Here is a 26562-nt window from a genome sequence, read left to right on the forward strand (position 1 = left end):
ATTTGCTTTGTTACATCTATCCAATTATTTATCTAATCATCCATCTAATTTTAAAAGCGTTTAAAAAAGAACAAGTAATGTACCTCTAAAATGTCAGTGTGCATATCATTACAGTTTCCATGTGAAATTTACATGCATTGAAATGCACACATCATATGTGTGCTATTCTATAAGTTTTGAAAAATGCAAATTCTCATTTGACTTAAATTCTTATCAAAACCCAGAATTTTTTTTTCACCTGAGAGAGTTTCCTTGTGACCCTTCGCGGTCAACCTCTGGCTACTTTTCATTCTCACCCTTAAGTTCTCTGTTCTGATTTTTTTTTTACAAGCATATTGCCCATTTGAATATCTTACTTTGTAAAGTGCCTGTTTAAGTATTAAGCTCATTTAAAAAAACTAAATTATTTATCTTTTAGTGATTGAGGTTTGGTAGTTCTTTATGTATCTCAACACATGTTCTTTGTCAGATACGTGTTTTGCAAACGTCTTCTCCCTATCTTTGGCTTGCCTATTCATTTTCTTAATGGTGTCTTTCCATGAGCATAAAATTTTAATTTTTCTGAAGTCTAATTGATCAATTTTTCTCTTTCTTTTTTTTATGCTTTTTGTGTTCTTTCTAAGAAAACTTTGCCTGCACCTAGCACACAAATTAAAGTTTTCACCTAGAAACTCTTCAGTTTTATCTTAGGCTTATAAACCATTTCCAATTAATTTTTCTGTATGGTACTATCAAGGAGGTAGAAGTTTTCCTTTACCCTTCTAGGTTCTTCTTCTGGCTGGTCTAAGAATAAAATTGACATGAGACAGATTAACAGAAGAAAATCAAACAAAAGTTTAATAACATGTATACGTGAGAGTGATCCAGGAAAACTGAGTAACTCACCAAAATGGCTGAAACCCTCACCTGAATGCCATATTCAGCTAAAGACAAAAGAGGATGTCAGGGGTAATGGTTTGGGACTTCAAAGGGGAAGAAGGCAACTCACCTGGAGATGCAAAAGCAAATGTTTAGTAAACAAATACTTGCTGGGCATTGCAGAGACAATGGGTCACAGAGTGGACTCTCATGTCTAGGCTCTGTCTAAAGTTTCCCCCAACACAATTAGCCTATATTCTTTGCAGAATCTGGTGACAGCTCTATTCTGGGACAGGTCTTCTATCTAAATTCTTTAGGAAGCTAAGGGGGAGGTAAAAATTAATTCTCATGCCAAAGAAACACATTTTGGGGTGACAGATGTTCTTCACAGTCTGAAGTAGGGACTGTGGCTCAGTTTGGTTATTTTCTGTATGGCTGTCAAGTTGTTCAAGTATTATTTCTTGAAAAGACTTTCCTTTTCCCATTAAATTGCTTTTGACACCTTTGTTAAAAATCAAACTGTGTAAGTTTTAGTCTAAAGTTGGTCTCTCTCTTCTGTTTCACTGATCTATTTGTCTATCCCTACACTAATACCACACTGTCTTGATTACTGTACCTTTGTAGCCAGTCTTAAAGTCAGGTATTCTAAGTCCTCTAACTTTGTTCATTTTCAGGATTTCTTTGGATATTCTAAGTCCTTTGCATAGCCATACAAATTTTAGAATCAGTTTGTCGGCTTCTGCCAAAAAGCCTCATAGGATTATTTTTGAGATAACATTAAGTCTATAGATCAATTTGGAAGAATTGATACCTTAACATTATTGAGTCTTCCAATTCATGAATATGGTGTACATTCCATTTATTTAGGTAATCTGCCAGCAATGTTTTGTAGTTTTCATTATAGGTATCATCCCCCAAATTTTAAAATTTACTCCTAAGCATTTTATGATCTATGAGCTATTGTAAATAGAACTTTTACAATTTCATTTTTAGTAGTTGCTGCTTGTATACAGAAATACAATTGATTTTTTTATATATTGACTTTGTACTCTGTGATCTTGCTAAATTCACTTTATTAGTTCTTTTATTGTTTTGTAAATTCTTCAGAATATTCTGCATTAACAACAATCTGTAGCTAGAGAGTTTTACTTCTTTTTTTCCTGATCTTTGGGTTTCTTTTTTCTTTTCCTTATCTTATTACACCAGCGAGGATCTTCAATAAAACACTGAATAGAAATGGTGGGAGTGGGCACCCTTGCCTTCTTCTGATCTTGGGGGAAAGATTCAGTATTTCATTATTGAGTATAATAGCTGTAAATTTTTGTGTGTGAGTGCCTATCATATTGAGAACTTCAAGCTTTGCTTTGCCCTTGGTGAACCACAGCTGCAATCTGTCTAGTTCTGTTAGTCTTAGATGGGCTTCCTGGAATTTGCCTCTTGTGTATGTTGTTCAAAGGTCAGTCAGAGATTTGGACAGAGTTTATAGAAACAATTTGAGTCTCTTTTCTGCAGTTTTTGCTTTTGCTGGATATTTTCCTTTGATTTCCAGCTTCTGTCGTAGCCCCAAACTTCGTTGTTTGATTCCTCAAGCAAGTAAAACTGCAGAATTCTATCCAAATTCTTCCCAAATCAGAAACTCTTTCAGAGACATTCCATTCAGATGCCCACCCTCTTCCAAATCTATCTGCTTCTGGTAACTCTCCAGGGTTGTCAGTGGTTGTTTTAATATAATTTTCCCAATATTTACAGTTGTTTTCTGTTGAGACATTTGGTCCAATATAAACAACTTTAACATTATCAGACATGGTGCGTACATTTTTAAATAATGTGGTCAGAATAGTCCTCACAGAGAATGTGGAATTTAAGCAAAGATTGGAAAGATGAGAGGGATTTAGCCAAAGGGGCAGTTTTTTTTGAAAAGCCTCCAGGCTGACAGAAGAGCAATAATCAAGGTGGAAAATGCCTGATAGGTCTGAGGAAGAGCAAGAAGAGCAGGATTTTAAGGAGAAGAGTAGTGTGATCAGATATGCATTTCTCAAATATAACCCTTGCTATTTTGTGAATAGATTCTATGGATGCAAATGTAGAAGCAGAGGATTACTTAGGAGGCTGGAGAATTCACAGGAGAGATAATGGCCACTCAAACCAGTGTTATCAGTGGCCGTGATAAGACTGGTGAAGTGCTAGATGTTTATGAAGGAAGAGCCAACAGATTTTTCAGTGGCTTGGATGTGGCCTGTGAAGGAAAGTGAGGTTTCAGAATGACTCCAGGTTTTTCTAGCTTATAAAACAGAAGGATGGAATTCCTATCAACCAAGAGAAGGCTATGGGTGAATCAGTTTAATAAGACAAGATCTGTGCCCTAAAAGGCTCATAAATGAGAGAGATACTTAAATAACTAACAGGATCAACTAACTGAACTAATGTGCTAAGTACTTTTGATAGCAGTTCTGTGGGAGACCAGAGAAGAAAAGAAACATTTCAATTTGTGATGAGGGAGCAGGTGGTAGTGGATCAACATAATAAAGAATAAATAGGATGTGAAAGAACAGGGAGGAAGGAATTGGTAATGGAAAAATAATCATGAACAATAACCCAGAAATGCAAAAATTAACGCTAAGGGTTTGGGAATTGGGCACAGTTTGGTGTGGCTTGAGTTAACGGTGTGTGATAATGGTGGCTGGGAAAGAGATGGCGCACTGGAAGAGAGGAAAGTATAGGACAAAAGAAAGTAAGGAACATATGACTTAGTATGCTAACGAGCTTGCACTTATCCAACAAGCACTGGGGAAGTGGAAGAAGGTACTTTTAAACAGTAATGTGAAAATCCTTGGGTGGAAAATAAACCAGTAATTTTTGTTTGTTTTTTTTGTTGTTGTTGTTGTTGTTGTTCCTTATCTGAAGGCAATTAAATAAATAAATCACAAAAAATAAATATTCAGTGTTGAGTTCTACAGTGTGGTCCCTAAAGGTATTTCCAGACCTGTTCTGTTGCAGTGTTATGAATTTAATTTGATGACTCTTTTTCTGGCATGATTTAATGACTTCTCATAATATTAAGTAGATGGGAAAAAACACAAAGTGAATAATGCCAGGTTCCCCATTCATTTGGGTAAGATATTAAGTGGTTAATTGTTTGCCAGCATATTCTATGAATCGAAAATGTTTTATAAGCCTTTTGAAAAAACTAATGCTGTTGAGTCTTGTGAATGTTTTTTCTTTTCAAGTCAGGGTCCCCAGGAGTGAGGTATCAGGGGACTTTCCGTAGCAGTCAGTCAAAATCATGAAATATGTTTATTTCTCTTACTCAAACAACAAAAGGTGGTATTTGCATGAAATGTTTAATGCTTTTTTGCATGTGTTTAGACATGTGTTAGTTACTCTAGGGATGCTGTTGTCTTTGGAGGCCTAGAAGAAACAGTACATTCCTTGGGGTATTTTAGGATTGTCTTAATCAAATGTCTTGATTAGAAGGGATAGGAGCCCTTTCTCATTTTAGTGTTTGAGTGGTTTTTAAGATGACTAGTATTTATGATTTCTATGTAATACAGACGTTTGGGGGCAGAAAGATGTGGATTTTATCTGGACCCTCCTCTTAGTAGTAGTTTGAGATTGGCTGAGTCTTACTCTTGGAGTGTCATCTTTAAAATGGAGATGATACATTTTCTACCCCAGAAACTATGAAAATAAAAGGCGAAATCTATGATGGTAACATAAACATTATAAAGCACTATTAATGTAAGATATACTAATTTATATTACTCTATGCACTTACATAATAAAATAGATAAATTTATAAAATAGATAGAATAATAGATTACATAATAAAAGGTACATCTTTCCTGACAAATGATATATGTGAGATTTAACCCACTGCTGAGATAATAGTTACATAAAAATCACATATGAATTGGTTTTCTTGATTTTCATGATCTTTAACATTTTTAACCTACTACTATCAGTTATTTTCCTTTTAGATTAAATATTCAGCACATGAATAATCCATTTTCATGTGTTCTCTACATCACACCTTTTATATATCCACACATCTGTCTTTGAAACAAAATTACTTAATTAGCTTAAGATAAACTTGTTCTAAAATGGTGATCAGAGTTGAAATTTAAGAAGTACAGAAGAGGACAAGTCTGTAATTATCAGTTTCTAGTGCTTGCCTCCAAATTTTCAGATGCTTCCATTTCTTCCTATTTCAGCTGTTGCATGAGATGAATTATTCATTACAACTTGATGTTATTTTTAGTTAATAAAGCAGCACAGACCAGTGGATGATGAAATTCAGATAGCTCAGGCTTATTTGGTAAGAGGATGGCTCTCAAAATCTACAAAAGAGCCTTTGTTGGATTCTTTCAACCATACATCTATTGTTGGCTCAGATATACATTAGCCGATTTTGAACTTAAAAATAAACTAATTTAAGCCATAGCTCAATAATGGAGAGTTCAATTACAGTTATTTCTTTTTTAATTTACAAAGCTTTTGATGTTGTTGTAAGAAATGTCCATGGCATGAAGCTTCTGCCTGAGTAGTAGGTGTCTAAAAAACGAATCATCACCATCATCATCATCATCATCATCATCATCCTCTTCCTCCAGATTAAAAAAGGAACCACTGTTTTTGTCCTCAAATAGTAAGTTAAATATATAATTCTAAAAAATGAAAAAGTTTTACTAGAACCTGTACAATCATCTTATAACTTCAGAGAAAACAGGTGGAGGCCTCCACTGCTAGGACATCATAGAATGAATGCAGTCACCAAAAGTGACAAACTGTTCATTGGAGAGATATTCCAAAGGCCCACTTTCTACTTGAATATGATTCATATTATGACTTTTATGTACGTAAAGGACTTTGCTGGTCTAGTGATGGTGAACTGGGTCTGTCTGAAGTGAGATGGCAGTAGTGGCACTTTTAGAATGCAAAAGGTCTAAGGCATAAGGCATAGTCCTTTGAAAACAATGTAAACTTGGGCTCTGATAATGTTTTTAAAAAATTATGTCTAAGTGGCGTTCATTGAATAATGCATTAAGAAACTTTTATGTAGCAAACACACCTTTATTTTAATATTTTAGGCACGTGGGTTAATTGTTGGGTTTCCAGTAACCTAAGCTACTCTGCACAGAATAGTATTAAGAGCTTATTTTATATTTCTATACTCACTGCTTTTCAAAATGAGATGATTGGAATCTCACATCTCATTTGATTAGTTCATTACTCATGTTATGTTCTTTTCCTTTCATAAAGGAAACCATATGATATTTTGGATTCCAATGTACTGATGCTTCAGGAAAATGACATGTATGTGTGTGTTACTTGCTTTTTGTTATGTCATTTGGGAGGAAGCTAGGCATTACTGAAGTTATCACTATTTTTAACACTAACAAAGCCCTTTTAATCTGTAATGCTAGAAATATTCAATAGAAACCTATTTGTGGAAATATATAGGAAAAACATAGATTTAAATACCTAATCTTATTGAGGCAAAGACTTATCACCTGGATGTTCTCAGATCTCATTGGCATTGTTTTATTTCACAGATTTTTCTCTTTCACTGGGCCAGCCATTTCTGGTTCTGGACTTGCATATACTCTTATAGTGGTTAATTACAGCCATTGGTCAAGGGCACTTTGGCTTACTATTTTGGTGGCAAGAAAGGGGAGAGAGGATGATTTTATACATTAACTGAAGCTGAACCATAAGTGATCTGGCTGTAGGTGCTAAGATTTAATTTTCCAGATTTTCAAATAAATAACAATGATAAAATTACATCAGTTTTACTTACGTTTCAGACCATGTGGATGAGCGGACAGTATGCAATGGAATTGCCCCTGAAAAAGATGTAGATGGATTTCATATTATCAACATCGGAAGACTGTGCCTTGATCAGCATTCTCTCATACCTGCCACTGCTAGTGCTGTTTGGGAAATAATCAAAAGAACAGGTTGGTCTACGGAACATGAGTGCTAACTGCCAAACTGAGGATTTGTGCATCGCCTTGATGGAAAGAGTGAAAGAATATAAGCCATAAAACTTCAGTCTATAGAAATATATAAAGTCATAGAAGTCAAAGAATAATATAAAATAAAAACAAATGAAGACATGTGCCAGGTTACAAGTGAATGCTGTTTTATCCTTTAGGGAGTGAATTTTCCAAACAGTACATTTGTCTCCCTACTTTCAAACTTTAAATTTAATGTATTTTGATGTACATTTTTCAAAATGTATTATGTTTTTCCTTACTTTTCAAAACAAAATGTGCTGAACACTTTTGAACCATCTCTGATGACCTAGATTTTCATCATAAACACTTGCCCTTGAAATGCAGTCTAAATATAGTAATGCTCCGACAGACCCTCGAAGAGGCAGGTGATGGTTCTTAAGTCTCCATTACTGTCATTTCCATTTCTGGCAGCATTTCCTCCTTTCTAATCTGCCGTTTTCTAAGTGAGAGAAAAAACTTCCAAGGGAAAGCAGACCCTAGAATCATACTCTTAGAATGTTAGTACTTGGAAAAACCTTAATTCTAACTTCTTCGTTTTACTTAAGAAGAAATTATGCCCTAAAGAGGTAAAGGATGTTAAATCTGTAAGCTTTATCTTTTGGACCTTTCGAAGTCTATAACTTTAGTGGTTCTCTCCTATGGAGTAAAGTGCATGAGTTTTGTGAAAAAAACACTTTTTTTCCCCATGTCATTTTGTCCCAGATTTGCTCAAAGTTTGATTGCCAATTAAGCTCGACATTGTTGTATTTGCTTACTTTATAATCAGTAATTCATATATTTTAATTCTCTGCATTTCTAACTCTTCATGTGCATTTTAACAGTTAAAAGTAACTTAATGGCAACTTGAAAATGTCTGTGGTTTTTTAATAAGGATGTAATGAGAGGGGAAGTGACAAATCCAAGACGTATAAAAAAAATATTTATAAAGAATGAATGGGGGAACATTATAGACAAGACACACAATAATTCAAATTTAATTAGAAGTTTTTGAAGATTGTTTCAACTGACTGTTGTTTAATTTCATTCTTGTTGCTTATTCTTCATTTAAATCAAACTCTGTGTTTTAAGGGATTGAAACATTTGGGAAAAACGTGGTTGTGGTTGGAAGATCCAAGAATGTGGGGATGCCCATTGCCATGCTCCTCCACACCGACGGAGAACACGAACGGCCGGGAGGTAGGTGGGTCTGGAGATTGAAGGCACTCATACAGTCTCTTCTTAAAATCATCAGATGAAGATGTTTGAAAATGTGACTTAGCATATTTGTGGGTTTATGCAAATAAAGATTTTCCTTATTCCTTCTCTAATGACATGAGCACCTTGATAATGAATATAAGAATTATTGGAAATATGTGACCCCTTTGTTCCTACTTTTTCTTGAGTATATACACTTCCTTTAAATCATTAAAAATTTAAACATTAAGAAGGGTGGAAAGGCTAGACACATACTAGATACATAAAAATCACATGTTAATAGATACGTGTCTGTCCATACACACCACACCCCCCAACACACACCACCAAGGTATGGGTAAAAGACTTTGTTTTACCACTATTAACCTTGGTGAATTCCAGTTTTCTGATTTCATTTATTCAGATATGATTGACTCTTGAGCAACATGGGTTTCAACTGCATCGGTCCACTTACATGCAGGTTTTTTTCACTGAATACATACTACAGTACTACAGGGTGAATTAATTGAATCAATGCACACGGAACCATGATTATGGGGGCCAACTGTAAAGTTACGTGTGGATTTTCAACTGGGCAGAGGGTTGGTGCCCTTAATCTCTGCATTGTTCAAGGGTCAACAGTACTAATTTTATGATCTTGATTGACATGATGCATATGAAATAATTTTTTAAGCCACAAATCCGTATGGAAAAATAAGCCCAATTATAATGTATCACTTATTTAAAGTGATAAATTCTAAGACTTTTGAATATTGTTTTTTCTCCTTGGACTTAAGGATTTAAATATTGCCACAAATCAAAATGTGTATGTGCATCATAGTAAACTAGGGCCTGATAGTGACTCAAGGTAACTTTAAGAAGCCTTAGTTTTGAAGAGCTCTTTGAAAGGCCAAATCTGGTAGTATGAACACAGTTTGCATCGTAACCATCCACAAAGTTGCATTTCTGGTTTTACTATTCCCTTCTAATTTAATCTATTAATGCTTATCTATCTGTCTCTTACGGAGATACTGATTCATATTTCCCTTATGTAACCGTTTCTGTGTTAAGCAAGGTAAAACAACCAGGGAAGTTTACCTTGGTGTATTAGTTTTGTTGGGAAATTTTGACCAAGAGCCAATGGGCAATTTTTTCTTCATTTTCAACATTTCATTTTCTTATCTCATTGATAACATAGCAACAGCATTATGTAACTCCATTACTTGCACAGCACTTTCTTGTGAACTATCTCGTTTAATCCTCAATAATTCCGGCATAGATTAGTATTTGGATTTTGCAGTCAGAGGAAATGAGCTGTCGAGACTTCAGTGACTTACCCAAGGCCATACAAGGACATGGTGTTCTGAGCTGGCCGGTGGGTGCTGACTGCGTGTTTAGGAGGACAGAAGACTTGAAGTCAGACCCCTCTCCTACCAAGCCCTGTGTCCTTGACAAGTCATTTAATCTGTATAAGCCTCCATTTCCCTCATTTGTAAAGCACAGATAGTATTACTACCTTCTTCACTGAGTTATTGTGAAAATTGAATGAGATTTGAGTGTAAAGCTCTACTCACAGTGCCTCACGCAGTAGGTTAAGTAGGCCCTTGGGATGTGTAAACTGTGGCTACTACTATTATTTCCATTATTATGCTTAAGTTAATACTCTGTGGCCATAGACATAACTACAAAGTTTAGAGTAACATAATCCAAGGTTAATGATGTATTTTTCACCTTCATTTGAAATTTTATTTTCTTTTTCTGCTGGACTTTATGTTTGCTTTTTTGGGGATCAAACCTAGTCTTTGTTGTAATAATTTGCATAAATATAGAATTTATAAAGTATTAGATTGGAAATATGACATCATAAATTGTACTTTACATTTTTCTTGTAGTAATACATTGTGTGCTAATTTCTTGATAAATTCCAATTTTGAATTATTTGCAAAATACCTAAGTCTAAGAAAATTTATTTACTTCTTCTTCATGCAGTTTTAAATTAGACATTCCTATGTTGTAAAACATTAACTTTATTAATACTTTACACGTTGTGTCATAAAATATTTTCACCTGAATGCATGTTAAAAATGGAATAAAAGCAGAATTAGCTATAATACTGGTTATTTACATGCCAAGTTGTTAAATTTACATTTATTATAGCAGCACCAGGTGCTGTTATAATTATAGTACCTAAAAAGTAATACATTATATTAAAAATGATGTTGGACAGTTCACAACATGGATGGTGTTTAATCTCATGCATATTTAATAGGAGTGTGGTGGCATATATGATTAATATAATGAATTGTTGAGAGCTGCTTACTGAAGATTTGAAGTCTGTGGGAAAGTTAATATTTCAAACGTCCATGTCTATTAGAGCAGTAATTATGTGCAGTGACTCCATGTGCCTTGTTAGCTAATGGAGATAATGAAGGAGGATTAACTGGGCAACTTCATATCTATAGAACATGTTCTGATGACACTCACAATGTTCAGCATTCAGCTCACACTGTATTTCTTGGCCAGAAAAGATTCAGAGCGCTAATGATTCATTTGTGTCTTAAAGCAGAAGATAATTGCACTAGAAGAAATATGCCCGTACCGTAACTTAGCTTGATAAATATGTGTCGACACCTGGCTAGCTTTTAGTCTGGATGAGTTAGGACATGGACCCCAGCTGTTTGGTGAGAAAGAGCTTCTTTGAATTCTTCAAGGGCTTGAAATATTTAGAGGACTGAGAATGTGCTAAACTCTTGAGGTAAAGAGGTAGTGCTGATACCCAACATAGCAGGATGCTGCAGGGAGACACCCGTCTGCTGAGGAAGTGTCATCCCAGGAAGCTTCGTAGCAGACATGACATTTGAGCCACTATGTAGTTTATAGAGAGCGACAAGTGGTCCCTGTCTTTCAAGAGCTTATAGTCTTGGTGGTGGTAGGGTGGGGATGGAAGTACAGAGGGAGCATTGTATGCAAGTACAGGTGACTTAAATGAGAAATATTCAGTGGCACAAAATAAAATTCTGCATCCTTAAGTAAACATTTCATTTGTGAAGGAAAGCCTTTGGTTAACTGAGGAAACATAAAGACACTGGGAGTGGAGCGTCTCTTCTCCTAAGCCCTACTACTTGTTAGGCTGTTTGAGTACCATCGTGACCGCCGATAAATCACTGCTGCTCTGGTAACCTCTTTGTGTGTGGTAACTACCCAGTGTCACCATTCAGAAGGAAAACTGAACACTGTTGGCTTTAGCACAAAGTCTTTATGCTTAGCTCTACTGTGATGAGGTAAGACAGAAGTCCTCCAATTTCTTTGAAACAGTTGTTTTTTTCCCTTCAAGATAACAAAGTGTCATAATGACAAGGCATTATGTGTATTAATTACCACTGAACGAATACAGAATCTGATCTTACTTCAAATTCTTTTCTGCCTATTTTATATTCTTATGTAGGACATCTCATCTAAATAGGTCCCCCTAAATGGCCACAGCATAGGGCTACGTGCTGCTCCTTTAACTGAGATGTGGGACTGTTGCCGTGGCATTGGTGCTGGGTCTTTTTAAAAGAGCATTTGAGGGTTAGCAAGTAGCTGGTTTTGCTTAGAGTCCTATGGACCCAGAGGTGTTCTTGATTTCATTCAGGCAATATGCATTCAGTACATATTCTCTGTGAAACACTGTGGGGTACAGTGATGACTTAGTCCTCTGTTTCCAGAGGATGACAGACTGCATCTTCAGGGTTCAGCTTTGGACACCATGTTTTCTCAAGGCGCTGCTTCTGGATTGGTGCTCAGCTTTTACACCCAAGCTGCCCATCTGCTGCAAATTTCTACATATCAGATATTTTTTATTCAAGGGACATCCTATCTAAATGGAAAACCACAAGATATTTTGTCAGTGGAATGCCTTCCCTTTGTGAAAATTGGCTGCAGTTGTGAAAAATGAACATTTTTGCCAACCTGGAAGTATTACCTCCCGCCTACAGGAGGTGCCTTCATATAGTAACACAGGAGCAGATGTTCCAGGCAGTGCAACATGATATAAGTGGTATGTGTGATTAAGCTCAGCCCAGCGCCAGGCTGGGCCAGGCACTCTTGGGTTTCAAAAAGAGGAGCCAAAAAGGGACACCTAGGAGTGCAGGAGTCACACAAAGCAATCATGCCACCAAGACCAAGATTCTTAGTCTTGTCGGCAGTGGAGTGGAGTGGGGCTTTTGCTCCTCTGTAGAATGAACCGTTGTCAAACTGGGGCAGGGAGGAGTGGCCAGCATTTAGCCTCTGCTCTTTCCATCCCACTATTCCTTAATTTAGAAGTACTCATGGGAAGATACTGGGGGAATGTTTTGTGATGCCTCCATGTTGACTAGACTTTACTGAATTACAGCTTTGAGTTTGCAGAGTGGAAAGCGATAGAACAGAACAAATGCTTGCTGTAGTCTCATTTTCTAAGCTGAATAGTAGGGATACTGTTTCATTTTCAATGCCATTTAAATTCAGCCAGCTAGTATCTGGAAAGCACTGTACTTATACCGCCTATTCTCACAGCTGGAACTATTAGTTACTGTTGAAACTAACATTAAAGACTATTTAAAATATAAAATGAAGTCCAAATCCTTTTCTTTCCCTTTCATTTCTTCTCTTTTCATGACCTCAGAGTACCAGACATTTGTTTTACTACCAATACAAAGCATCCCTTTCTAATGTCTATAAGCCCAGTTGTTCCAGGCATCACTTGTAAAGTTGCTGTGCTCTGCTCCACCTGCCTTTTTAGCCACTCCTCCCATCACATTACCCCTCATACCTCATGCAGAAGCTCCATAGAACTACACACTGTTTCCCAAACACACCGTCTCTTCCCTGCCTGCTTGGCATTACCTACCCTGTTCCCTCTGCAGAGACTGCCATTTCCCATCACTCACCTGCTTTGCTCTCACCTCCCACCCATCTTTCAAGATGTGGACCAGATCTAACTTTTGCACCTTATATATGCTGCCATCACAATGCTAATACTGTTGCATGTTGATTGTCTACCCATTCCCCTGTCCTACACACATATAATAAATATGAACTGCTCAATGATAGATATTTTGTCTTAGGCTGTTTATATCTCTGTAATTTAGCACAGGGCTTGGCATATAATAATGCAACTAGTCAGTGAATCAATAAAAGCATATTTAGTGTCTCCTATGTGCCTGTATTGTAGAAAATAAGGCTGCAGGCTGGGGATTTAAAATAAAACACTGCCATTTATTGAAAACTATCCCTATATCGTGGGGAAGAGGGAGATAAGTAGCTAGGTGCCTACCACACACTGATTCCTTCACATTTTAACACTATAGCAATTTATATAAAAATATAACTTATGACTCCCCTTCCCCCAAGAATCAGATCACAGTGGAGGAGGGTGCCTCATGACCGTCAGGAAGGGGAGAGACCTCAGGACTCTGGGAAGAGAGAGGAAGTTGTTATCGACAGCATTAATTGAAAGAGGTCAGTGTTTTTCCAGTAAAACACTTAAAATCTATCATTTTGTTTAGATTTTTTGTTTTCCTTGAGCTGCTGATATGTAATGCGGCCTTCTTACAATGGCCTGATTTCTTTGTCACTAGCACGGGGAATATGATGGTGAAAAAATCAGATATTGCCCTGTCCTCTTGAGCTTACAGCTTAGTAGGAAAGACAGTCATTAAACAATTAGGTATGAATAATTAATCATTGTAGTTGTACAAAGTGCTGCAAAAGAGGAGAGCTTTCTATAATAAAAAGCTTAGTTGTAGGAAGGAATGGATAATTTCTAATCACAGTTATACATGAATGTTGTACCTTTTTTTTGTCTAACTTCTGTTACTATTGCAGTGGAATGTTTTTATTGTCTACTTTCTGTCACTACTCTTCAAACTAAAGATCCCACCTCACAAACAAAAATAAAAATATCTTCTAGTAAGTTATTAAAAATTTCTGAAATTTCTAGAAGAAAAAAGTTCATTCTCCACAAAGTGAGTAATTTTATAACGATAATTGACGATTTGATGATTTAAAAAAATCAATTCAATGCAAAATAGTGTTATTACTTCAGATATACATCAGATGCATCAGATATAACTCCTGAAGCCAGCTCCTCTGAAAATCTCACCCACCCCCTCACACACACCACCACAGACACACTGAAGAACTTTTCCTTCACCACATTGATCAGTTTGTGATTATCACTTATCTGTGTCATTATCTGATTAGTGTTCATCCTACTTGCTGGTCTATCAACTCCACAAGAGTGAAAGCCAGATCTGCTTATCTTCCCATTTTATCTCCAACATCTAGCACAATGGCTCTCCAAGAAGTCTTTGTTCAGTAAGTGAATGAATACATTCACTATTTGTAGCACCAGAGTGTCATGAAAGTTCTAATGCAGCTGTTCATAAGCTGTTTCTTAGGCACACCCATGTACCACAAGATCTTAAATGGGTTTAATTATTTTTTAAAGGGGCAAGAATTAGTCTAATAAGTCTGGGTTAAACAAAATCAAACATATAAGTTGGGTGTGAGTATAGTAATATAATATAGCCTTAAAAGGTAGCACTGAGAGCTCTAATGTGGAATCTCTGAGAGTACTAGTCTTCAGTATTTGACCCGGGACCTTTTTTTTTCTCCCCCATAGCTCTATATCTGAACTTGCATACTTTCTGTATTTGTACTAGTACACCCCAGAGGTCTAGCCTTCTCCCACACAGAGGAAGAACAGGGCAGTGAACAGCACAGTGTTCTTCAAGGTGTCTGCATTTTTCAGTCCCAAATTCAGGAAGGAACCTTGTGAATACTTATTTAGCATTAGTCTATGGTCTTTTAAGCTAGTTTGCAGAATCAGATGTAGCAAGATCCGCGTTTATTTTCATATGTTAATTTTAGAAAGCAGAAAATAAAATTCAAAAATTATAGAAAGATAATTATATAATTATGTACACTCACCTCCTAGCCAAAATGACACAAAAGAAAGGGCAATACCTTGGTCCATACTAACACTTAACCCTTTGTCCCATGGCTGGGCTGGCTACCTCATTTGGCTAGGATTTGGGAGAGTCTGACTGCTTTAAAATTTAGTTTGTTGTTATTTCTGTTTTTAATAGCTTAAAATCTGTTTCACATTCAGGAATACTACCATCAACACTGACCTCACAGTTTGGTAGCATGAAGAATTTGGTCACCTGGAGAACTGATTCATGTGGATGATTTAACACATTTCATCCCCATTAATGGGAAAATAATCCTAAAAATATGAGTCCAAAGTGAATATCTTCATTTATAACTGCCAACTTGTTCTCATTCTCGCTGCAGTCTTGATGGGTGAAGATTGACTCCTGGAGCAGGAGAGCCTAGTGTCAATGAAAACAAGCTCTCTGATCATGCTGCCTGAGTGCACACTCTCTTCCTGCATCTTCCTAGAACTCAGTGGTTACTCGTAGGAAGTGTTCAGTTCACATTAGCCATTGTGATGTACTTATTCTAAAAAGTGTTTAAGGTGGGCCACAGCAGTAGATAAAGCACAATGCAAATGAGAAATAGTTAAGAAAAGGGGAAGAAAGGCTTGGATCTAAAATAGAGCCAAGAATAAAGCTACAACTAAAAATAGGCTTATCTTTAAATCTCCATGGCTATTTTACCCCTACCAAGCACATTGCTTTTTTTATATACCGTCACTGAATATATGTTTGTTGAATTTATTTAATTGAGTCTAAACTCAATGTGATAGGGTCACTAATTTCATTCTGAAGCTTTTTAGCAGTTGAAAAAAAAAAGATGACTAGTTACCCAATTAAGTGTCTTTAAGATTAAAAACAAACACATGCTCAGGATAAATAAAACATTTTCTGATATTAAGACCAAAAATTAATTTCTCCTAAGGATCCTTATAATCAGGGAGCTATGTAATGGACTGAGTAATATTCGTACTATGCTTTTTAATTTAATGAAATGGCCATATTTTATAGGATTATTTCTTTTATTGTTTAGCGTAGATCAAAGCCACCATTGGTATGCACTTCTCTGATCTCACTTAGACATTTCTTCTCATTTTCAGTTTCTGAGTCATTCTCTTCTTCCCAAGTTCTAAACCAGTGGTTCTCAACCTTAGCTTTCCACTGGAATCATCTGGGGACTTTAGAAAATGTAGTCACCGGATCCCAATGCAGAACAGTTATATCAGAATCTTTATGAGCTAGACCTGAGTATCAGTATTTTTTAGAAAGCTCCATAGATGAATTTAACACAGTCAGGGTAATTGAGGGTGACTGCTCAAAACACTGAAATGAACCCACTGTTATTCCAAGATCCCACACTGGCCTCCTAAAAGAGTCAAGATGATAATCCGAGAAATGCTATTTTGCTGACAAGTGAAAACATGGCATTTGCCAGCTCTGATTTTACAACTGTGAATTCCAGCAGTTCCTTTTCTTTCTGTCCAGTGTGGAGGCTGGATAGAGAAATGACTAGAAGCTTGGACACTAAAACTGGACTAAATGAGTTTCAGTTCTGGCTCATATAATTTTATGACCTTGGACAGATTACTGGGCTTTTTGTATTTCCTCAGTTTTCTCATTTATAAAATGTAAATAATGTTAATTTGTGTCTCATAAAAATACTCTTACAGTGTTTGGTGACGATGTATGAGTTAACGTGTGTAAAGCACTAGAACAGTGCTGGACATGTGGTAGGTTTTTATATAAGGATGATTCCCATCACATATGTTTTGGCTTTGCCTATTTAGCTTCTACAGAGAATTTTTCTGTGGAAAGGTTTTTTGTTTGTCTGTTTTGTGCTTCAAGATGCAATAGCAGCTTATAGAGAAAGAAATAACATATTCAAATCCAAAATCTTTAGGCCTCTGGGAGACATTTGTCCTTTTTCCATCAAGTGCTCTTCTGTTGATGAGTACTGAGTTTTCCTTCCTGCAGTTTCCTCAGCAATTTTCCTCTAAGCCAGACAAGGGATGAAGTAATGTAACAGGAATGACTCAGATTTCCCTTATCCAGAGAAAGTGACAAAGCAGAACCCTACATGTGAAATTCTAGCTCCTGTTGGATTCACCCTTTTGCTTCATCCGCTGACGCAGGCAGAAGCAAGTACGTCGTTATTTGCAGATGTACCTCATGGAAAAGGAAGATGAGACTTGTTCTGCGTTGCTGTGGATGACAGATATAGGATCATGGTAAAAGCTGGGAAAAGGTAGACTTCCACTCCTTTAAGAAAGAAGTTTCTAACAGTTGGGGCTAAATAATATGCCCTCCTCACATTTTTATAGAAAATAATTTATCAATTGGAAAGGATAGGAAAAGCATAAGGTAACTGAAGCAGAAGCAAACCAAATTCCTACCCACATCAAGAATCTGTCTCTAAGACCTTTAACTGCCCCATGCTCTTCTCAGCTAGAGTAGATAATGGTGCTTGATGTCAACGCTGTAACTTACACCTCCTTTTGACGTGGAACTGTCACACTGTATTATGATTCTGATTCAGATCTGTTCTCCATGTGAGAACTGTGTGTCTCCATTGCTTGGCATGGTCCTAGGATGATTTCTTAATTATTAAATAAATGAAGGTAGGAAATGGCCTGGAAATGTCTGAATAAGAGAACTTCTCATTTAGGTAATTTTAACCAAAAAAAAAAAAATAGACACTCTAGAATGAAGCATATTGTGTTGTTTGTGTTAGCTTTTTTTAAGAGCATATACTAATTTCCTCAAATTGGCATTCTGTGTCAGTTGCCAACAACTCTTTGCTACAATCTGCAATTTTGCATAAATCACAGAGGTAATTTTAGACTAGAAAACCACTCAGGTGGCTGGGAGTGGACAACTCTTGATTGTGTAAGGAGTGTATCTTGCCCAGCAGCTAATTATTAAGTTCTAACAGAACCTATGATTCCAGGAGATAGGTTCTAAGTCTTTTATTCTTGCTATATCTTACAAACATGGTGTAAAGCACTGGACACAATGAAATTGCTTAAGACTCTACTTATAGAACATTTTTATCTAGGTTTGTGTGATGGAAAAATTAGACCCTCGCCCAGGCGGTTATCATACACACAATACGAGGATAAAACTGAGTGTGGGAAGAGGTCATCTGAGGGTCAGAGATACATGCATCATTCTATAAAGTAGCTACTGTAACTTGTTGGTGCTGATTACCCTAGGTAAAAAGCTGAGGTGCAAGAAACAATTAGGCACAGCAAGCCATAGGAGTCACTGAAGAAAAATAACGGCACCAGAATTGAAAATAGGAATGACAACAATTTTCACAATGCCAAGTAAGACAGGTTAAATAAGGCAATAGTTAGGGTATCTAGCTCTCAGCACCAGGAACAGGTATCGGGGGGCAAAGGCAGGAGAGTCTGACGCATTATTTGAATACATTTGCTCTTAACTCACCCTTGGTTCACCCCTCTTTTGCTATCATCATCTAGTCTAATGAACAGCAGGCTAGAAGCCTTGCCATGGCTTGATAGCACAACAGTCAGAAACTGACCAATCAAGTCTAAATATGACTCTGATAGGTGTCATGAGTATCGCTGGCCTAACTCACTTAGAAGCAATAACAAGTTAACTAGATACTACTATTGAAGGAGTGGAACTGCCTAAAAGATTCTTCCATGCTGATTGAAATTCATCTTAATGTTTTTTTTACATGAAACTTTTCAGATTGTTAATCATAGTTGTTTGTATAACACATTGGATTATGTCTCTTTCAATTCCTTGCTTAAATCATCAGTACTGATGAAGGGGGAGGTTTTGGTTTAGTCTTGATTTTAATTCTGGCTTTTGTAGGGATTTGGGAGGCTTTTATCTGGAACCAGAGAATGCTTGAGTGGACTGCTAATGTATATTTCTAAATATAGGAGAACTATATTAAGATAGGGATGAGAAGATGCTTCATAATTTTGGTGTCTTGGGATGGTTCTAAATATATACTCTGCATTTGTTGATGGTTTATAGCAAGTAGAATAAAAAGAGAAAACAAGGAGACTCACAGACTTTCACTAAGTAACTGGGCAGAAGGTGGTACCATTACCTTAAATGAGAACAATTACTCAAGTAGTCTTTCTGCATCAAGTACAAGGAGTTTCCTCTCATTGTTCTTCCTATTCAAAGATTGGCTGGTTTTCTCATTTATTTTTCCATATTAACTTTAGAATAAAATTCTATTCATCCAGAAAGAAGCAGAAATTCCATTTTTATTAGAGTTGTATACAATGTGTAATGGACATAGTGGGGAGTGTCATCTTTATGATGTTGAGCCTTTCTGCTCAAGAACATGGTTTAATCTATAAACCATGACTAGTCCTCAGTCTTATTTAAGTCTTTTGGTGTTGTTCTGGAGATTGTCTTTTACCATATAAATTTTACTCATTTCTTGTTAAGTTTACTTCTGGGTATTTTAGTTTTTGTATTACTAGTATAATGGGGTCTTTTCTTTCATTATATCTTCTTACATGTTTTTATATAGGATAGTATTTATGTCTGCTTTAAAAATAAAATAGCCAGTTACCTTATCTGCAAAATGACTTTATATGGGAATACCCAGAGGAATTGCAGTTTTCGAAATACAAGCTATGGTGAACCACAGGCAAATCCAGAGTACAAAGGAGGCGAGCTTGCTTTTATAGAGAAAAGGGGAGAGTTGGGAGGGACCGTTCTAAACGAAAATTTATTGGAGGAAAGTAAGAGTTCAGGATGGCAATGGTTTCTCATTGGCTGGGCTGTTGTTGCTAGGCAAGAAAAATGTGCCTTCCTGTTGTAATTGACTTCTTGTTTGAGAATGCTAGGTATAGCTCTTCCCATGGGACGCACAAATAGAGGTGAGTGCATACAAATGATGGAGCATTGTAGTAGTGAGAACATCCTCTACAGGTCTTCTCAGCTCTCATTTTATTTAAGGATTCCTTATTCATTTTCACATTTATTTCTATATATTCCTTTTTATTTGGCTAATTTATTGAATTCTCTCCTTGCTTATAATATTCCAGTTTTTAGGCTTATTTATATAAACATTTGTTTATTAATCGTTTTATCATTAATTTTATTGTTCTTTACCTAACATTTTAAGGTAATAATTGATTCACTCATTTTTAAATTCCCGTTTTATTTATATAATAATTTAGGACTGTGAATTTTCCTCTAAGCTTTCCTTTATCTATATTTTATAGGATCCAATCTGTAGCACTTCCATTGTACATGTTTCTCGAAATTCTGCAATGTTGTTTTGTGTTTTCTTTTTGATCCAAGGATTGTTTAAAATAATATTCTAAAATTTTTTTATGATTTTTGCCAGTAATTATAACTTTAATGAGTTGTGATCAAAGAAAATATCTATAGTTTACCTAACCATCTACTTTTTGGTGTTCATTAATATTTTCTTTGTTGTCAAAAATCATATCATTAAAAATATATTCTTGGGGCATCTTAAAGGAAAATATATGATCTCTTTTTGGAGCTTGATATATTGTAATCAGATATAAGTCATGAATTATGTTATTCATATTTACTATATCTTTGCTCTGTCATGGATTGAGAAAGGTTAACTGAATTCAACAAATACAATATGTTTCTATTTCTGTGTACCTCCTGTAATTTCTGTTTTATGATTATATTTCTCTTTTACTTGTTACTTATATATTTACCATTGTTGTGTCTTCATTTCAATCCCCCCTTTGCATTATAATATGTATCTTTTTATTCTATTTGATGCTGAAAACAGCTTTGATTTAGGTGTGTTTTATATAAAATATAGAATTAGATTTTGCTTTGTGAACCAATTTGAAAATATTATATAGATAACTTAGAGGAATTTATATTTGTTATTATGGTAAATATATACAATCTGAACTGTCATATTATTTTCTATTCTGTTTGTTGTTTATATGGTTATTGTGTTTTTAAATTTTTGTCTTTTTGTGTATGGTTCCTTTGCTATTTAGGAGATTTAGAAAGTTAATTATTATAACTTTATACAGTACTCTTAGTTCTCTATTTTTTCATATGGTATCTATTGACAATTCTAATGGAAAAGATAATAAAATGTTTCCTTTCCCTTTCATAATTCCATTTCTTTGTCTCCTACCTGATATTTGCCAATAAATATTATCTTTGTTGTATGTTTACCTTATACTTTAAAGTATTCTTATATTTCTATTATTTGATTGGCCAGTTTTAAATAATATCTGTTCATTCCAGTCATTAGATATAGGCAGTCAGCAAACTTTCTCATCTTTGGCCTTCCCCTTCTAATTTTATTAGTTGCATCATTTCTATATAATCAGAACAAACAGCATTTACATTTTGTCTGTCACCCCAATCCTCACATTTTTGGTCATAATTTTTTAACTAAATATATTCAAAACTCTCCAATAGTTCCCTTGTCAGTTTCCTCAATTCCTTCCTATATTTTGATTCATTGAAGTTCATCTTTTAGCACATACCTCAGGAAGAACTCATGGGAACAATATTCCCTGAGTTCTTATAATTCAAAATTGTTAGCAAACTTTTAATCTTGAAGGATGATTTGACTGGATATGAAGTCCTTGACTCCCAGTTTCTTTACATGAGTCTCTTGTAGATATTGCTCTGCTATTTTTCTGGAATTCAATGTAAAAATCTGAATCTTTGCCCAGTTGCTCATAGAATTCTTTTTTTAATCTTTAAAATCCATCAACTTTGCTGAAATGTGTCCCAGTGTTGACCATTATAGGTAAATTTGTATGGATTCAAGTCTTTTTTTCCCCAGTTTGTATGACTCTAAGTTCTTATTTTTTAAACATTTAGTATAGTGTTTGGTCATAATGTTCAACTTGTCCATAATAACATTTTTCTGTTAGTTTATTACTTTGTGGGTAAATTCTTAATTTTTATTTCCCCGTAAGTCAACTATGCTTCAATTTAAAAAAAATTTTTAATTGTTTCTGTTTTTTCTTGGGTTTGACATTTTTTTAATGTATCCTTTTATTTACTTAAAATTTTGCATATAGTAAAATTTACTCTTTTTGGTGTATAGTTTCACGAATTTAGACAAATGCATATAGTCATGTAAGTACCACCAGAATCAAAATTCTCCTGGGCTGATCCTTATATAGTATCCTTGTATTGATGCTGTGTTAAATCCTTTTTGTTTTTTATTACTTATCATGGAATGAGTTGGATTTTCTTGGATCAGCTGTTTGCAGGGTACTTCTGCTGGGGTTTGGGGAGGACATCCTGGGCAGCCTTCAGATTCTTCCTTTACCACTTTCACAGAGTCAAACTGCTTCCCATTTAAATGGTTCCTCTGTGTGAGTCTTTGTGTTACACCCACAGTGAACTATGCTAGGTCCAAAAGGGCTTCTCTCGCCTTTATTCCTACCTTCTCTGCTACAAATACGAGAGAGATATATTGCATTTTGATGTGACCCCCTTCACCTTCAGGAAGTGTATTTTTGTCGTCATTTTCAGAGATCTGCCAGTACTGGCCATCTTGGTATTCTCTGAACTTCTTTCTGCCTTTCTCCCTGTGTGGTATCCACTAACTCTGCTACTCCTGGGTAACTTTTACATGTTTTTGGAGTCTGTGGAAAATATGTCTTCTAGTTTTGCTGAATACAGGAATCCTGCAGTTTTTGTTATTGTCATTAACTGTGTAGTGTTGCATGTTATCTGGGAGGAGAAGAAAGAAGATACTATCTCACACAGGCACGTTCTTACTGGAAGTCCTTCCTTTGACTGCCCTCACCACTGCCTTTCTCTCATTCCCCTTACTTGGCTCAGACTTTAAGCACTGGAATCCCTCAGACTGCTAACCTTTCTTATTCCTAAATCACTTATTAAAGCATGTATGAATACTTCCTGTTATATCCTAGACCTCTCCATCATTTTCTAAACATATAACTTCAAGGTTGGTCCATTTTTTCCTACTGTTCTTTTGGTTTGGAATGCCATTTTATTCTTTCCCTGATTAGTATACTCTTGTTCATACTTCATGACCTAAAAATGTACATTGACTCCTTTCGGAACCCTTCCTTGACACCTTCTCAAAATGAGGCAGAATTAATATCTCACCTGTGCTACCATAGTACATCATCCCATTTTAGTGTACTTATTTTGTTATTTTCAGAATTTATATATCTTATTATCAAGCTAGTGAATACCCCCTGCACCTATGTATTGACCTGTCAATACAGAACTTTCAAATCCTGGATTTCTAGGACCCTATTTATAACTCTCCTTTGATGGTCAACACACACCCTTATTTGGTCTCATTTGATTTTCCACTGGTCAGTTGAAGGGAACAATATTAAGGGTCATCTAGATTTCCTTATCTAACTTTTGGTTTCAAAGTGATTTGATCATTTCAAAGCAATTTTTCTATTCTCAGGATGTAACTAAAACTCCTGCAGAACTGGAGCATTATAAATTTTGAAAAACTCAGTAATCATTAATGGAAGTTATTCTATATTCTAGGTGATGCAACTGTCACAATAGCTCACAGATACACCCCGAAAGAACAACTGAAGATCCATACTCAGCTGGCAGATATTATCATAGTAGCTGCAGGTAAGTCTTTGTAGCTTTTACTTGGTGGAATGTCATCAGCAGAATAATTCCTACCCTAATTACTGATCTGTCTATAAGAACTGCTTCTTGGGAGAGTTAGGTATGTGTACAACTAAATAACATTTTGTGTCTCTTGGCAATCATCATATTGGTCCATTATGCCTATGTTAGATTTTGTCACTTCATCGTAGAAAACTGAAATAGCCTTTGGAATGACTGATTCAGCACAAGAATAAGTGTGGACTTTGACAATTACTTTGACAGACATGATTGATTCTAAACATGAATAAGTAATGCGGAGACTGGTACTAAATGCTGTTGAAAAGGTAGCCAGGGCTAGCTCATGTCGGACCTCATAGATCTTGTATGAAACTTTCATATAAGCCAAAGATGGCTGTGGGCAGGAGACTGACATGGTCTGGCTTATGTTTTTAAAATATTACTCACACTGTGCAAAGAAAATTTGACTCTAGAAGGGCAAAAGTAGAAACAGAACAGTTACTGCATTTTCATTTAATGGATCTAGGTTTTTCCTTAGTTTGTTTTATATTCAAACATACTAAGTAATTCTACCCTTTGCTTCTACCTTTACATAGTATTTTTACACTGCAGACAATTGTGACTCCTCTTGCTTTATTCAAGGCTTCAATGAGAGCATTTTTTATTCTGTTTATCAACTAGATGTTATTGGTAATTCCTAGACTTTATACTTGAATTGCTGAGTATTTACAAACTATGAAGTGAGAGTAAAAGTTCCAGAAGAAACTGAGTTTGATGAACAGAATAATGATAGTTTAAATTAGCTTCAATCAAATTTAATTCACTTTCTTACTGTAATATAGGCCTTTCTCTGAAACTGAGAATATATATGTGATAACTCCAGGTGGAGTAATCTGCTTCCTTTACAGAGGAAAAATAGAAGTATTCTCTTTTCAAGAAGTCACCAGTAAGCTGGTACAGCTAACCACACTTCCTGTCTATCTGAGAAATTATATTCAGGTAATATCAAATGCAAATTTTTGAACAGGGTTGACATAAGTAAGACTGATGTTTTGAGAGGCAGTACATTTTTTAGACCACAGATCAACATTAAGTGAGCTACTGCTGCAGCAACTGATATATTCAGAGAGGGCAAATATTATGTTGAATTTTTTTAGAAACACTTGGATTCACACACAGGTCTCAGGATATGGTGAGCAGAGAGGAATTTGAGTGGTCATTGTCCATCTTTCTTAAGACAGAATAAAATTTCCATTATCTTTAAAAGGTGCTGCTTGACTCTAATGTTAGCAGCTTGTAAAGAATATTTCATAATTGATCTTCATCCCCACTTATCAATTATTACATTGAATAAATATTTTCATCTAGTGGAGCAAAGTGCCTCAGTGTGCATTCATGCTCATGTTTTTCTTTCTTTTTTAATATATATTTTTATTATATATTTTTAAATTTTTATTAATATATATTATTATATATTTATTATACATTACTTATTACCCTCCACTTTATATATATATATATATTTTTAAGACTTTTTTGGGGGAGGAGGTAATTTGGTTTATTTATTTATTTTTTAATGGCAGTACTGGGGATTGAACCTCTAAGCATGCACTCTACTACTCCCTCCCCCCATGTTTTTCTTTTGATGAGAAATAACAAATGGGTGATCAGTCCTCTTTCAAGAACCACTGACATTCTGTTGTGACTAAATGAAACCTTATGTCCCAAGTATTTACGCCAACGCTGTCATCATCCTTGAGTTACTCCTGTAGACTCACGATGGGCTCCTTTGTAAAGGCCTACATCAAAACTGAGTACAAGGTGTTAAATTAAGACAGAAAAAGAGAAAGGAAAATGAAGAGAGAAAGGAAGAACCAATCCCATATAAAATTCACAGAAGAGGAGCCAGGTGGTACTCAAGCCCTAGAGTGTAGAGACAGTATGGAGGCTGCACAGCAGCCATCCTGCTCAGGGTATCCTCTCACCACCAGAGTGCGCCAGTCAGGTGTGCAGCTATTTCAGACAGACAGTTGGCCACACACCATCCTAATCCTGACCTGGAAGACAGTGCAAATGGGTCTTGCTCCTGCCTTCTATTCTAGCTCTAATGCCTCTAAGTAGATACAAAGGTCTGCTGAATGCTGGAAGACAGCCTGGTACATAGCCCTGCCGCCATCCTGAAGAAATGAATATTTGGATAATGGGAAATTTGGGGGAAGAAAATTGAGAATTTATAAGAAATAACTAAACATTGCTACATTTCCACTTCCTTAATAATCACCTGGAGAATTTAAGGATAAAATGTATTAATATTGGTGAATTGTAGGGAAATTATAGAGAAAGCATGAATTAATGTAAAAAAGAAATTCCATATAATGGGACAATAGGAATGAAATATTACTAAAATGACCACATCATGCATTATGTGTGGGAAATAAGCACATGCAATTAGCAGTGGGGATTAAAGAAGGAGATAGTGATCTAATGGCAGAAGTAGCTGGAACAGGGAGGGCTGGGTCGTTGTCATAACTAGAATGTCAGCATATATGGAAGCAGTCCCATCTAGAAGTCAGGAAGAGTAGAAGGAGGAGCAGTGCGTGATGTATCAGAAAGATCGATCATGTCTGAGAGATGACAGTACAGAGTGTAATGATGAAATCTCAGAATGAGCTTGCAGAAAAAAAAAGGTAAAAGAGGAAATCGTTGTGCAAAGAGTCTGGGACATGAATAAAATTAGCTTATGTTAATATTAATATCACCCCTCCAGTTTCTCAAATTCCCATACTCTTATCCTTATAGGTTTAACTATATAACATTTACTTTTTAAATATCTATCTGCAAAAATCGAGATTTGGACTAATGTAGAAGCTCAAATCTGAAAATCAGATTATCAGACTGCATTTAGAAATAAGAAGCTTCAAGTCTCTACTTATAGCTACCTCTGAGTTCACAGA

At 35.7% G+C, this 26562-nt stretch overlaps 1 protein-coding gene and 1 long non-coding RNA gene across 4 annotated transcripts in view; one reads left to right on the plus strand and one right to left on the minus strand.

Annotated features, from left to right (window-relative positions):
• The window catches only part of MTHFD2L (methylenetetrahydrofolate dehydrogenase (NADP+ dependent) 2 like), a 114750-nt gene that overhangs the window by 32537 nt on the left and 55651 nt on the right, over positions 1-26562 (plus strand). For both annotated transcript variants that reach the window (XM_031689253.2, XM_072941688.1), the window contains exons 4-6: positions 6663-6815; positions 7944-8051; positions 23516-23608. In XM_031689253.2, the coding sequence (XP_031545113.1) occupies positions 6663-6815; positions 7944-8051; positions 23516-23608 (354 nt within the window). The remainder of the gene's footprint in view (positions 1-6662; positions 6816-7943; positions 8052-23515; positions 23609-26562) is intronic.
• The window catches only part of LOC140686802 (uncharacterized), a 143702-nt gene that overhangs the window by 6547 nt on the left and 110593 nt on the right, over positions 1-26562 (minus strand). For both annotated transcript variants that reach the window (XR_012060736.1, XR_012060734.1), the window contains exons 3-4: positions 6656-6701; positions 907-988 (exon numbers count right to left, since the gene is read on the minus strand). This is a non-coding gene — a long non-coding RNA (uncharacterized lncRNA). The remainder of the gene's footprint in view (positions 1-906; positions 989-6655; positions 6702-26562) is intronic.

This window comes from Vicugna pacos, chromosome 2 (genome assembly GCF_048564905.1).
Source record: "Vicugna pacos chromosome 2, VicPac4, whole genome shotgun sequence".
NCBI classification, from domain to species: Eukaryota; Metazoa; Chordata; class Mammalia; order Artiodactyla; family Camelidae; genus Vicugna; species Vicugna pacos.